The 15,114-nt window shown below is 44.4% G+C and overlaps 1 protein-coding gene across 5 annotated transcripts in view; it reads left to right on the top strand.

The window, feature by feature from the left end:
* stimate (STIM activating enhance) overlaps positions 1-15,114 on the top strand; it is a 222,739-nt gene that overhangs the window by 141,892 nt on the left and 65,733 nt on the right. For 4 of the 5 annotated variants that reach the window (XM_068052244.1, XM_068052245.1, XM_068052248.1 and 1 more), the window contains one exon: positions 9,321-9,470. The exons of the other annotated variant lie outside the window; for it this stretch is intronic. In XM_068052244.1, the coding sequence (XP_067908345.1) occupies positions 9,321-9,470 (150 nt within the window). The remainder of the gene's footprint in view (positions 1-9,320; positions 9,471-15,114) is intronic. 5 annotated transcript variants of the gene reach the window in all.

Here is a 15,114-nt window from a genome sequence, read left to right as displayed (position 1 = left end):
GTTTTGTTCAATGATTATTTGTAGCTATGTAAAATTGTTTAACTATTTAAACTATAAATTTAATACAGTACTTGTATTTTCCTAGTCTCAAGAAAAAAAAACCTTCAAACTCACCAATCAGTCGCCTATTTGCTCACCCAATTAATGTCTCTGGACTTCAGTTCTCAGGTCTTGATGTTTCCAATTCCCTCTCTGGGACTGCTCCTTGTTTTGTAAAATGCCAGACTTACCTCACTGAGCTGAATTCCCTCACTCATCAAATTCCTTGAGTTAAGTACTCTGTAGAAGCATTACTCCGTTGAGTTGGACTTCGTGCTTCTTGAGTTGAACTTTTATGCTTCAATGTAAGCATAAAATTACAAAAAGATGTTCATAGGTTAAGTAAATGGGCAAAACTGTGGCAATCGATTTCAGTGTGAGGTCATCCACTTCGGACCTAAAAAGGATAGAACAGGATATTTTCTAAATGTTGGAAGCTAGAAACAGTGGAGGTCGAAAAAGAAAAGAATAACAGAAAATGCTGGCAATACTCAGCAGGTCTGTGCAGAGAGAAACAGTTAACGTTTCAAATCGATGACCTTTCATTAGAGCTGGGAAAAGTTTGGTTAGATTTTAAGCAAGTGAAATGGGGAGGGTGGAAAAAGAACAAAAGGCCAGGTCTGGGTTAGTGGAGGAAAGGAGAGATTCATAACAAAAGTGTTGGTGGTGCAGGGCCAAAGGGGCTGGTAATAGGCAAATAAATAAATAAAAATGTGTCTAGAGGAGGTGTGAATGGTAGAATGTTGCTCGAATGGTAAACACCTGCAATTTGAAAGCAAAAACAAGATACAAACCTTAACATGTGTCACAAACAGCAGAAGTGCGATGATACAATATTCACAGACTAACTCAAGAGTTATGAAACAACAAACTTTGTCTTTAAGAAAAAGAACCTTTATTTTTAAAGAGTGAACAATGGTCCAAAATGACCACCGATGGCAAAGGGGATTAGCCTTTTGTGTATTCAAACAGTCTGACAAATCTTCAAAGCCAAAAAGTGTTAATCAAATCTATTTTACACCTATCCTAAAAACATTCCGGAATTGAATGTCGTCTTCTAAAACAAAGGAGGTGTGAAGTAGCCATTTCCTGGGCCATTGGGTGATCACAATGGGAAAGAAACCATAGTGTCTCCTAACAGGAGGTTGACACAATTTAACTTGACAGCCAGAGAGAGAGACTTACCTAGAAGGTGAAGCTACTTGTAACAGCTGGCATTCCAGCAAGCCAGAAAGCACATGCTCTGATGCAAGAATCTGACATCTGCATTATACAGCAGAGAGAGCTGGAAGTGACCCCACCATCTTCAACAGAACATTCAATCGAGAGAAATCTACAATCATCTCAGGCCTGCAAATACCTAGAACTCAAGAACACATGAAATAGGCGCAGAAGTAGACCATATGGCCCATCGAGCCTGCTCTGCCATTCGATACAATCATGGCTGATCTTGGGCTTCAATTCCACTTTCCTGCCCACTCCCCATATCTCTTGATTCCCTGCAAGACCAAAAATCTATCTATCTATCCCAACCTTAAATGTATTCAATGATGGAGCATCCACAACTCTGGTCTACATGGATTTTTAGCAAGGCTTTTGACAAGGTCCCATATAGCAGACTTGGTTTAAAAAAAAATCCCATAGGATCTAGGGAAATGCAGCACGGTGGCTACAAAATTGGCTCAGTGGTAGGAAACGAAGGGTAATTGTTGATGGCTGTTTTAGCGACTGGAGGACTGTTTGCAGTGGCGTTCCGCAGGGCACAGTACTGGGTCCCCTGCTTTTTGTGGTGTATATTAACGATCTGAACATAAATGTAGCGGGCATGTTCAAGAAGCTTGCGGACGACACAAAGTTTGGCTGTGTGGTAGATAGCGAGGAGGATAGCTGTAGGCTGCAGGAAGATATTGATGGTCTGGGCAGAAAAGTGGCAAATGGAATTCAACCTGGAGAAGTGTAAGATGATGCATTTGGGGAGGTCAAACAAGGCAAAGGAATACATGAGAACACAAGAAGTAGGAGCAGGCCATTCAGCCCCTCAAGCTTGCCCCGCCATTCAATAAGATCATGGCTGATCTGTCCCAGGCCTCGCTCCTCTTTCGGGCCTGCTCCGCATAACTCTCGACTCCCCAAGGTTTCAGAAATCTATCTACCTCCTCTTTAAATACAATTAGTGACAACTCACTGAGGTAGAGAATTCCAGAGATTCACCACCCTGAGAAAGACCCATTGCTCCCGACTCTGCCTTCTGTGTGTTAGCCAATCCTCAATCCATGCCAACACATTACCCCCAATACCCTGAGCTCTTATTTTGTGTAATAACCTTTTATGTGGCACCTTATCGACAGCCTTCTGAAAATCCAAATACACTACATCTACCGGTTCCCCTTTATCCACTGTTTGTGATGTCCTCAAAGAACTCTAACAAATTTGTCAAACATGATTCCCTTTTCATAAAACCATGTTGACTCTGTTTGATTACATTATGTTTTTCTAAATGTCCTGCTATTTCTTCCTTAATAATGGACTCTAGCATTTTCCCAATGACAGATGTTAAGCTAACTGGTCTATAGTTGCCTGCTTTCTGTCTCCCTCCTTTCTTGAATAGGGGTGTCACATTAGCGGCTTTCTAATTCACTGCTACCCTACCGGAATCCAGTGAGTTTTGGTATATTATGACCAATTCCTCTACTGTCTCTGCAGCCACTTCTTCTAAAACCCTTGGATGCAGGCCATCAGGTCCTGGCGACTTGTCTGTCTTTAATCCCATCAGTTTGTCCAGCACCTTTTCCCTCCTGATAGAGATTGTTACAAGTTCCTCCCTCCCATTTACACCTTGCTCATCTATTATTGTTGGGATGTTTATAGTGTCCTCCACCATGAAGACCGATGCAAAATATTGGTTTAAATTATCTGCCATTTCCCTGTTCCCTGTTATTAATTCCCCAGTCTCATCCTCTAAGGGTCCAACACTTACTTCAGCCACTCTCTTCCTTTTTATATACCCGTAGAAGCTCTTACTGTTTGTTTTTATATTTCTTGCCAATTTACTGTCACAATCAATTTTCTCTCTTAGTTTTTTAGTCATCTGCTGCTGGTTTCTAAAAAAAAAAAAAATTCCCAATCCTCTGGCCTACCACTAGCTTTCACTGCTTTGTACGCCTTTGTTTTTGATTTAATTCTCTCCTTAACTTCCTTTGTTATCCACGGGTGGTTCGTCGTTCTCATCGAGTCCTTCCTTCAGACCGGAATAAATGTTTGCTGAGTGTTATGAAATATCTGCTTAAAAGTCTGCCACTGCTCATCTACTGATTTCCCCTGTAGTCTATCTTCCCAGCCCGCTTTAGACAACTCTTTCTTCATACCTCTGTAATTGTCAAAAGACTTGCAGGTTGATAGGTAAATTGGCCATTATAAATTGTCACTAGTATAGGTAGGTGATAGGGAAATATAGGGACAGGTGGGGATGTTTGGTAGGAATATGGGATTAGTGTAGGATTAGTATAAATGGGTGGTTGATGTTCGGCGCAGACTCGGTGGGCCGAAGGGCCTGTTTCAGTGCTGTATCTCTAATCTAATCTAATGTCCTCGTTTAAGTTGAAGACACTGGTTTGAGACCCGAGTTGCTCACCCTCAAACTGAATTTGAAATTCTACCATGTTATGATCGTTTCCCTCTAGAGGATCCTTAACTACAAGATCTCCTATTAATCCTACCTCATTACACATTACCAAGTCTAAAATAGCCTGTTCCTGGGTAGGTTCTGCAATGTGTTGTTCGAAGAAACAATCCCTGATGCATTCTACAAATTTGTCTTCCATGCTACCCTTGCCAATTTGATTTGTCCAGTCTATATGCAGATTAAAATCACCCATGGTAATTGCAGTGCCCTTTTGCACGCCTCCATTATTTCCTGATTAATATTTTGTCCTACAGAGAGGCAATTCTGCGAGGGCCTATAGACCACTCCCACTCGTGGTTTCTTCCCCTTGCTATTCCTTATTTCCACCCAAACTGATTCTACATCATGATCTATTACACCTGTACCATTACTCACAACTGCACTGATCCCTTCCTTTAATAACAAAGCTACCCCATCTCCTTTTCCTTTCTGCCTATTCTTCCGGAAAGTCGAATATCCTTGAACATTGAGATTCTAGTCCTGGTCATCCTACAACCACGTCTCTGTGATAGCTATCAAATCATATTCATTTATTTCTATCTGTGCCGTCAGCTCATCTATCTTGTTACAAATGCTACGTGGATTCAGATAAAGAGCCTTAAGCTTTGACTTATCACCAGTTTTACCTACTCTGGTTCTAATCTCTGCTGTACTCTTATGCTTGTATTCTCTGTCCCTACCTGCCACACTCTGATTAATGTATGCCCCTTCACTACCTTGTATCTCTGCTCTCTCGTTACTTTTTGACTTTTTAAACTTTCCTCAATTGAACCCTCCCCCCCACTATTTAGTTTAAAGTCTCATCTACAACCCTAGTTATACGGTTTGCCAGGACACTGGTCCCAGCATGGTTCAAGTGCGCCCCATCCCAACGGAACATCTCTGTCTGTCTGTCTCTCTCTGGTCTCAGTTCTGGTCACCTCATTACAGAAAGGATGTAATTGCATTGGAGAGGGTACAGAGGAGATTTACAAGGATGTTGCCAGGACTGGAAAAATGCAGCTATGAGCAAAGATTGTATTGGCTGGGGTTGTTCTCCTTGGAAGAGAGAAGCCTGAGGGGAGATCTGATTGAAATGTAGAAAATTGTGAGGGGTCTGGATAGAGTGGAGATGAAGGGTCTATTCACCTTAGCAGAGAGGTCAGTGACGAGGGGGCATAGATTTAAACTGGTAGAAAAATTGGAAGGGAGGTGAGGAAAAACCTTTTCACTCAGAGGGTGGTGATGGTCTGGAACTCACTGCCTGAAAGGGTAGTTGAGGCAGAGACCCTCAACTCATTCAAAAGGAGTCTGGATGTGCGCCACGAGTGCCATAAGTTGCAGGGCTATAGACCAAATGCTGGAAGGTGGGACTAGAATGGGTGGATTGTTTTTTGGCAGGCACAAACATGGTGCGCCAAGTGGCCTCTTTCTGTGCCTTAAAATTTCTATGATTCTAACCCTCTGGGCGAGAGAAATTCAAAGATTCACAACCCTTTGAGTGAAGTAATTTCTCCTCATCTCAGTCCTGAATGATTGACCCCTTATGCTGAGACTCTGTCCCTGTGTTCTAGATTGCCTGGCCAGTGGGAACAATCTCTCAGCTTCTACCCTTTGAAGCCCTTTCAGAATCTTGTATGTCTCAATTAGATCACCTCTTATTCTTCTAAACTCCAGAGAATATTGGCCCAGTTTACTCAGCCTCTCATCATAGGACAACCCCCTCATCCCAGGGACCAACTTAGTAAATCTTTGCTGCACTGCCTCCAGTGCAAGTATATCCTTTCTTAAATGTGGAGAACAAAACTGCACACAGCATTCCAGGTGCGGTCTCATCAAAGACCTGTACAAGTTTAGTAAGACTCCTTTATTCATGTAACCCAATCCCCTTGCAGTAAAGGCCAACATGCCATTTGCCTTCCTAATAGCCTGCTGCACCTGCATGTTAACTTTGTGTGTTCCTTGTGCAACTACCCCCAAACTCGAGTCTCATGAATTCAACAGGTTTATCGTAACCCTTCTCCCCCACAATAACCCACCTACCTCTTTCCCTTCTCTATCTGTTCCTTTTTGTGTGTGCACGCACGAGTGAATGCATGAGCGCATGAGGTTGCAACAATTTCGGGATAAGACGTATTGATCAATAAACAATTGACTTTCTGTTTTTAAAATCTATAAGAAAACCTGTCGCTGTTTATTTGAAAAATAAAACACCAAGGGGCTAGACTCTTGAAACAAATACACTTTCTGCGGTCAGGGAGGGAGTTGAACAGTGGGAACCACTCACATCACACCACATCGCCTTAACACATGCAAAGAAACAGGAAACGCTATGGGGGTGGAGATTATGGTCTAAAATTGTAAAACTCATTGAGTCCATAAGTGCTGTGAAGTGCCTGATCGAATGATGAGCTGCTGTTCCTCGAGTTTACGGTGTGCTCATTGAAACACTGCAGGAGGCCGAGGGCAGAGTGGTCAGCGTGAGAGAATTAAAATGACAAGTGACCAGAAGCCCAGGGTCATGCTTGCAGGTATGAACGGAGAATGATCACCCAATCTGCATTTGGCCTCCCCAGTGTGAAGCAGACCGCATTGTGAGCAGTGAATACAGTCCACGAAGTTGAAGGATGTACACAGAAATTGCTGTTGCACCTGGGAGGAATATTTAGGGTCTTCGATGGTGAGGACAGAGGAGGTAAAAGGACAGGTGTTGCATCTCCTGCGCTTGCATGGCAAGGTGCTGTGGGAACCTACCAGTCTCCGTATTCAGCAGATCACCCCTGTCATTTTCGCCACCTCCATCATGATGCCAGAACCAAACACATCTTCCCACTCCCCTCTCCTTTCAGCATTCCGAAGGACCGTTCCCTCCACGACACCCTGGTTCAAACCTTAATCATTCCCAAGTCGGCATATAATGAATATTTGTTAGCCTGTCACCAAAAATTGAGACAGAGATGTCAGGGAAGGCACTCCCTCCATGGCAAGTATAGCTTTCCTTAGATGAGACCAAAACTGTACACAATACTCCAAGTGCCATCTCACCAAGGCTCTATACAATTGCAGCAAGACTTCTTTACTCCTGTACTCAAATCCTCTTGCGATAAAAGTCAACTTACCATTAGCCTTCCTAATTGCTTGCTGCATCTGCATGTTAGCTTTCAGTGACTTGTGAACAAGGACACCCAGGTCCCTTTGGACATCAACACTTCCCAATCTGTCACCATTTAAGAAATGCTCTGCATTTCTGTTTTTCCTACCAAAGTGGATAACTTCACATTTTTCCACATTATATATTTCATCTGCTTTGTTCTTGCCCACTCATAGTACAGAAGTAAAGAACTCTTGCTGCAGTTGTATAGAGCCTTGGTGAGACTGCACCTGGAGTATTGTGTACACGCTTGGTCTCCTTACCTAAGCAAGGATATACTTGTCATAGAGGGAGTGCAACAAAGATTTACCAGACTGATCCCTGGGATGGCGTGATTGTCCTATGAGGAGAGATTGAGGAGACTGGACCTATATTCTCTCAGGTTTAGAAGAATGAGAGGTGATCTCATTGAAATAAATAACATTCTTATAGGGCTTGACAGGGTAGATGCAGGAAGAATGTTTCCCCTAACTCCAGTGTCTAAACTGGGGACACAGTCTCAGAATAAGTGGTAGGCTATTTAGTACTGGGATGAGAAGGAAACTCTTCACTGAAAGGGTGGTGAATCTTTGGAATTTTCTAGCCCGGAGGACTGTGGAGGCTCAGTTATTGAGTATATTCAAGACAGATCGATAGATTTCTAGATGTTAAAGATATCAAGGGATATGGGGATAGTGCAGGGAAATGGCTTTGAGGTAGAAGATCAGCCATGATCTAGTTGAATGGTGGAGCAGCCTTGAGGGGCTGAATGGCCTATTCCTGCTTCTATTTTCTATGTTTCCTAAATAAGTTCAATGGGGCAGGAGCAGGCTAAAAGGACAGGTCTGCCAGGGCAGTTCTGTCTGTGGATTTTGGGAAGGAGGTAGAAGCAGGTTGTTTGGGGTTTGGAGACTGAAAGGTTGGAGGCTCTGGAGGGAAGATCTCCAGAGGAAATGAGGTCAATGACAGTCCTCGAAACCATGGTTTGATGTTCAAATCCCTCCATGGCCTTGCTGCTCCATATCTCTGTAATCTGTTCCAGCCCCACAACCCTCATATCGGTGGTACTCTAATTCTGGCCTTGTGAGCATCTCTGATTTTAGTTCTTCAGTTACCTAGGTCCTAAACTCTGAAATACACTCCCTAAACTTCTCTGCCTCTCTACCTTGCTTTCCTCCTTTAAGACACTCCTTAAAACTGACCTCTTTGACCAGCTTTTGATCATCTGACTTGATATCTCCTTATGTGGCTCAGTGTCTTATTTTGTTTCATAATGCTCCAGGGGGTTGTAGTTGTGATGGGATCATGGTCCAGTGGGAGGTAGGAAGAAGTGCAGAGTGTTGGCATTTGGCCTTTGCAAGGTAGAGGTCGATTCGCCAGACAACAACAGCACCACCCTTCTCAGGAGGTTTGATGACGATGTTTGCATTGAACCTGAGAGAACGGAGTGCGGCAAGTTCAGAGGGAGACAGATTAGAGTGATGGAAGTAGAGAAATTGAGATGACCGATGAGAACTGCTGGTGTGACAATGAAGAGATTATGAGAAGGTAAGAGGCCAGAGAGAGGGGTCCAGTTGGAGGGAGAATACCGGAGATGGGTAAAAGGGTCTTCTCTGGCCAAAGAAGTGGGTGCGGAGGCGAAGACGACAGAAAGAGAGCTCAGCATCATGGCGAGCTTGAAATTCATGGAGATGAAGCTGAGGCTGAATCACTCTTACACTCTCCACAGCTGCTGCTTGACCTGCTGAGTATTTCCAACATGTTCTGTTATTACTTTAGGTGTCCAGCTTCTACAGTACTTTGCTTTTGTACTGAGGTACAAAAAGACTTGGGGGTAGTGCGGGTGGGGGCCAGATACATAGATCATTAAAATATCAGGTACAGAAAACAATCAAAAAGGCTAATTGAATGCTGGCCTTCATATCTAGAGGACTAGAATACAAGGTGGTAGAAGTCATGCTTCAGCTCTACAAAGTCCTGGTTGAATCTCAGTTAGATCACTGAATAGATCTGGGCATCACATTTTAGGAAAGATATATTGGCCTTGGAGGGAGTGCATCGTAGATTTACCAGAATGATACCTGGACTAAAGGTTAACCTACCAGGAGATATTGCAAGATAAGGAGAAACTTTAGCTGCTGGTTGGGGAGTTATGGACTGGATTGCATAGTCTAAAAATTAGAGACTGACATTTCAGGAGTGAAATTAGGAAGCACTTCTTCACATGAAGGGTGGAAGATGTTTGGAACAAATGTTTCGCAAATGGCATATGTTGTGCTCAATCCATTGTTGATCTTAAAACTGAGATTGATAGGTTTTTGTTGACCAGCAGTATTAAGGGATGTGGGGCAAAAGCAGTTATATGGAGTTGGGTCACAGATCAGTCATGATCTCATTGAATGGTGGAACGGGCTTGAGGGGCTAAATGGCCTCCTGTTCCTATGTTAATCATTAATTCTGCTACATGTTTTGCTTTCTCGTTCCTCACAGGCATTAATGTTTTGGGTGGTAGATAATTTTCTAATGAGAAAAGGCAAAACTAAAGCTAAATTGGAAGGAGAAGTTGGTGAGGACGACTCTAGAAGCAGCAACAAGGTCAGGTACAGAAGAGCAGCATCGCATGAGGAGTCTGAGTCTGAGGTAAGCGCTGGTCTCGAATGTCACTCACTGAATCTCTCTGCATGACTGTGGGATTTGTAGGTTCTGTGGCCACTGCTTTTTTCCCCTCTCGCACTTGGGGAGAGCAAATAAGTGAACTTCAAGAGTTATGGAATGGTACCGCACAGAAGGAAGCCAGTCGGCACATCAGGCATGTGCCTGCTCTTTGCTTTTCGAGTTAGTCCCACTTTTTCCCCAAAGTCCTGAAATTTTTTTCCTTTCAAGTGTATATCACATTCCTTTTGAATCTGCTTCCACCACCCTTTTAGGCAGTGCATAATAAGTATTAAAAAGTAGACACTAAGTACATAGAGGAGTGGGAGCGATAGTTGGAGTTAGAAGTAATGCAGAATTTGGTGGGCTCATCGAAAATATAAAGAGGTTTAAGTTAAGTTGTGTAAATGCAGTTTGGTTCATAGGGTTGGTGAGCTGCAGACACAAATAGCTACGTGGAATATGATGTAGTGGTGATAACTAAGACCTGCCTTAAAAATGGGGAGGATTGGATGCTTAATATTCCTGTGTATAAAGTGTACAGGAAGGAAAAAGAGGAAGGGGTTAAGGATTAAGGAAAACAATACACTGCTGAAAAGAGAGAATTTTCTTGAGGGGTCAAAGACAGAATCCATTTGGTTGGAGATAAAAAAGCAATAAAGGAACTATTGCACTACTTATAGGTCAGCAAACAGTCGGAAGAGAGATAGAGGAGCAGATTTGCAAGGAAGTTACTAGATAATGGGCACGAACTATAGGGCAGTGATAGTGGGAGACGTTAACTGCCCCAATGTTGTATGGGGGAATGATTGTGTCAAAGTCAGAGAAAGGGAGAAATTTGAGTGTTTTAAAAAAAATTCATTCATAGGATATGGCATCGTTGGCAAGGCCAGTATTTGTTGCCCATCCCTAATTGCCCTTGAGAAGGTGGTGGGCTGCCTTCTGGAACCACTGCAGTCCATGTGGTGTAGGTACACCAACAGAACTGTTAGGAAGGGAGTTCCAGGATTTTAACCCAACAACAGTAAAGGAATGGCAATAGATACATGTCAGAATGGTGTGTGATTTAGAGGGGAGCAGGCAGGTGGTGATGATCTCATGTGCCTGCTGTCCTTGTTCTTCTGGATGGTAGAGGACATGGTTTGGAAGGCGCAGTGCATCTTGTAGTTAGTGCAAACTGCTGCCACTGTGCATCGGTGGTGGAGCAAATTAATGTTTAAGGTGGTGGTTGGGGTGCTCATCAAGTGGCTGCCTTGTCCTGGATGGTGTTGAGCTTCTTGAGTGTTCTTAGAGCTGCACCCATCAAGGCAAATGGGGAGTATTTCATCACACTCCTGACTTGTGCCTTGAAGATGATTGACATATTTGAGGAGTCAGAAGTTGTTACTCATCATAGAATTTCCAACCTGCTTTTGTAGCCGCAGTATTTATGTGGCTGGTTCAGTTAAGTTTCTGGTCAATGGTGGCCCGCAGGATGTTGGTGGGGGATTTGGCGATGGTCATGCTGTTGAATGTCAAAGGGAGGTGGCAGATTCTGTCTTGTTGGAGATGGTCATTGCCTGGCACTTGTGTGGCGCGAATTATTATGTTAACAGTGCTGTTAAGAAGGGAGTTCCAGGATTTTGACCCAGCAACAGTGAGGAATGGTGATGTAGTTCCAAGTCAGGATGTTGTGCGGCTTGGAGGGGAACTTGCAGGTGGTGGTGTTAGCATGCATCTGCTGCCCTTGTCCTTCTAGTTGGTAGAGGCTACGAGTTTGGAAGGTGCTAGCGAAGGAGACTCGGTGAGTTGCTGCACTGCATCTTGTAGATGGCACACACTGCTGTCACTGTGCGTTGGTGGTCAAGGGAGTGAATGTTGAAGGTGGTGGATGGGGTGCCAATCAAGTTGACTGCTTTGTCCTGATGGTTTGGAGCTTCTTAAGTGTTGCTAGAGCTGTACCCATCCAGGCAAGTGGAGAGTATTCCATCACACTCCTGACTTGTGCCTTGTAGATGGTAGACAGGAGATGAGTTAGTCACCGCAGAATTCCCAGCCGCTGACCTGTGGCTGCTCCAGTTCAGTTTCTGATCAATGGTAGCCCCTAGGATGTTGATAGTGGGGAATTCAGCAATGGTAATGCCGTTGAACATCAAGTGGCGATGGGTAGATTCTCTCTTGTTTGAGATGGCCATGGCCCGGCACTTGTGTGGCGTGAATGTTACTTGATGCTTATTGTCATTATGTTATCAGTGCTGTTAAGAAGGGAGTTCCAGGATTTTGACCCACTTGTGTGGCACAAATGTTACTTGCCACTTATCAGCCCAAGCCTGTATTTTGACCAGTGCTTGCTGCATCTGGACACGGGCGGCTTCAACATCTGAGGAGTCATGAATCGTGCTGAACATTATGCAATTATCAGCGAACATCCCCTGCCTGAAAGGGTAGTTGAGGCAGAAACCCTCAACTCATTTGAAAGGAGTCTGGATATGCAACTCAAGTGCCATAAACTGCAGGGCTATGGTCCAAATGCTGGAAAGTGGGATTAGAATAGATGGAACGTTTTTCGGCCGGCACAGACACGATGGGCCAAGTGGCCTCCTTCTGTGCCTTAAACTTTCTATGATTCTATGACAGGGGGCATTCTGAAGGGGGAGGGTGAACAGCCAAATGTTGTGGTACACATGGGTACCAATGACATTGGCAGGAAGAGTGACGAGGTCCTGCAGGGGGAGTTTAGGGAGTTAAGTAGAAAGTTAAAAGACAGGACCTCTAGGGTTGTAATCTCGGGATTACTCCCTGTGCCACGTGCCAGTGAGGCTAGAAATAGGAAGATAGTGCAGCTAAACACGTGGCTGAACAGCTGGTGTAGAAGGGAGGGTTTCAGAAATCTGGACCATTGGGATCTCTTCAGGGACAGATGGGACCTGTACAAGAAGGACGGGTTGCATCTAAACTGGAGGGGCACAAATATCCTGGCTGCGAGGTTTGCTAGCGTCACTTGGGAGGGTTTAAACTGGTGTGGCAGGGGGGTGGGAACCAGAGCAGTAGGACAGCTAGTGAAATAAATGAGAGGGAACTAGTAAATAAGGCCAGTAAGACTAAGAGGAAGAGCAGGCAGGGAGATGTTGCGGAGCATAGCGGGACTGGTGGTCTGAAGTGCATCTGTTTCAATGCGAGAAGTATAACAGGTAAGGCAGATGAATTTACAGCTTGGATTAGTACTTGGAACTATGATGTTGTTGCTATTACAGAGACTTGGTTGAGGGAAGGACAGGATTGGCAGCTAAATGTTCCAGGATTTAGAAGCTTCAGGCGGGATAGAGGGGGATGTAAAAGGGGTGGGGGAGTTGCATTACTTGTTGAGGAGAATATCACAGCTGTACTGCGGGAGGACACCTCGGAGGGGTCATGCAGCAAGGCAATATGGGTGGAGCTCAGGAATAGTAAGGGTGCAGTAACGATGTTGGGGGTTTTCTACAGACCTCCCAACAGCCAGCGGGAGGTAGAGGAGCAGATAAGTAGACAGATTTTGGAAAGATGAAAAGGTAACAGGGTTGCAGTGGTGGGTGATTTTAACTTGGCCTATATTGACTGGGACTCACTTAATGCTAGGGGCTTGGAGGGGGCAGAATTTGTAAGGAGCATCCAGGAGGGCTTCTTGAAACAATATGTAGATAGTCCAACTAGGGATGGGGCCGTACTGGACCTGGTATTGGGGAATGAGCCCAGCCAGGTGGTCGAAGTTTCAGTAGGGGAGCATTTCGGGAACAGTGACCATAATTCCATAAGTTTTAAGGTACTTGTGGATAAGGATAAGAGTAGCCCTAGGGTGAAGGTGCTAAATTGGGGGAAGGCTAATTATAACAATATTAGGCAGCAACTGAAGAATTTAGATTGGGGGCGGCTGTTTGAGGGTAAATCAACATCTGACATGTGGGAGTCTTTCAAACGACAGTTGATTAGAATCCAGGACTAGCATGTTCCTGTGAGGAAGAAGGATAAGTTTGGCAAGTTTCGGGAACCTTGGATAACGCGGGATATTGTGAGCCTAGTCAAAAAGAAAAAGGAAGCATTTGTAAGGGCTAGAAGGCTAGGAACAGACGAATCCCTTGAGGAATATAAAGACAGTAGAAAGGAACTTAAGCATGGAGTCAGGAGGGCTAAAAGGGGTCATGAAAATTCATTGGCAAACAGGATTAAGGAAAATTCCAAGGCTTTTTATACATATATAAAGAGCAAGAGGGTAACTAGGGAAAGGGTTGGCCCACTCAAGGACAGAGAAGGGAATCTATGTGTGGAGCCAGAGGAAATGGGCGAGGTACTAAATGAGTACTTTGCATCAGTATTCACCAAAGAGAATGGTGGATGATGAGCCTAGGGAAGGGAGTGTAGATAGTCTCAGTCATCTCATTATCAAAAAGGAGGAGGTGTTGGGTGTCTTGCAAAGCATTAAGGGAGATAAGTCCCCAGGGCCTGATGGGATCTACTCCAGAATACTAAGGGAGGCAAGGGAAGAAATTGCTGGGGCCTTGACAGAAATCTTTGCATCCTCATTGGCTAGAGGTGAGGTCCCAGAGGACTGGAGAACAGCCAATGTTGTTCCTTTGTTTAAGAAGGGTAGCAAGGATAATCCAGGAAATTATAGGCTGGTGAGCCTTACGTCTGAGGATTCTTCGGGACAGGATTTACTCCCATTTGGAAACAAATGAACTTATTAGCAAGAGGCAGCATGGGTTTGTGAAGGGGAGGTCGTGTCTCACTAACTTGATTGAGTTTTTTGAGGAAGTGACAAAGATGATTGATGAAGGGCAATGGATGTTATCTATATGGACTTCAGTAAAGCCTTTGACAAGGTCCCTCATGGCAGACAAAAGGTGAAGTCACACGGGATCAGAGGTGAGCTGGCAAGATGGTTACAGAACTGGCTCGGTCATGGAAGACAGGGTAGCAGTGGAAGGGTGCTTTTCTGGATGGAGGGATGTGACTAGTGGTGTTCCACAAGCATCAGTGCTGGGACCTTTGCTGTTTGTAGTATATATAAATGATTTGGAGGAAAATGTAGCTGGTCTGATTAATAAGTTTGCGGACGACACAAAGGTTGGTGGAGTTTACGGATAGTGATGAGGATTGTCAGAGGATACAGCAGGATATAGATCGGTTGGAGACTTGGGTGGGGAAATGGCAGATGGAGTTTAATACGGACAAATGTGAGGTAATGCATTTTGGAAGGTCTAATGCAGGTGGGAAGTATACAGTAAATGGCAGAACCCTTAGGAGTATTGACAGGCAGAGAGATCTGGGCGTACAGGTCCACAGGTCACTGAAAGTGGCAACGCAGGTGGATAAGGTAGTCAAGAAGGCATTCGGCATGCTTGCCTTCACCGGTCGGGGCATAGAGTAAAGAAATTGGCAAGTCATGCTGCAGCTGTGCAGAACTTTAGTTCGGCCACACTTAGAATATTGTGTGCAATTCTGGTCGCCACACTACCAGACGGACGTGGAGGCTTTGGAGAGGGTACAGAAGAGGTTTACCAGGATATTGCCTGGTTTGGAGGGCATTAGCTATGAGAAGAGGTTGGATAAACTCGGATTGTTTTCACTGTAACGACGGAGGTGGAGGGGTGACATGATAGAGGTTTACAAAGTTATG

Source organism: Heterodontus francisci, chromosome 19, assembly GCF_036365525.1.
Source record: "Heterodontus francisci isolate sHetFra1 chromosome 19, sHetFra1.hap1, whole genome shotgun sequence".
Taxonomy (NCBI): domain Eukaryota; kingdom Metazoa; phylum Chordata; class Chondrichthyes; order Heterodontiformes; family Heterodontidae; genus Heterodontus; species Heterodontus francisci.
Note: the sequence above shows the minus strand (reverse complement) of the source record. Positions and strands in the feature narration are given on the sequence as shown.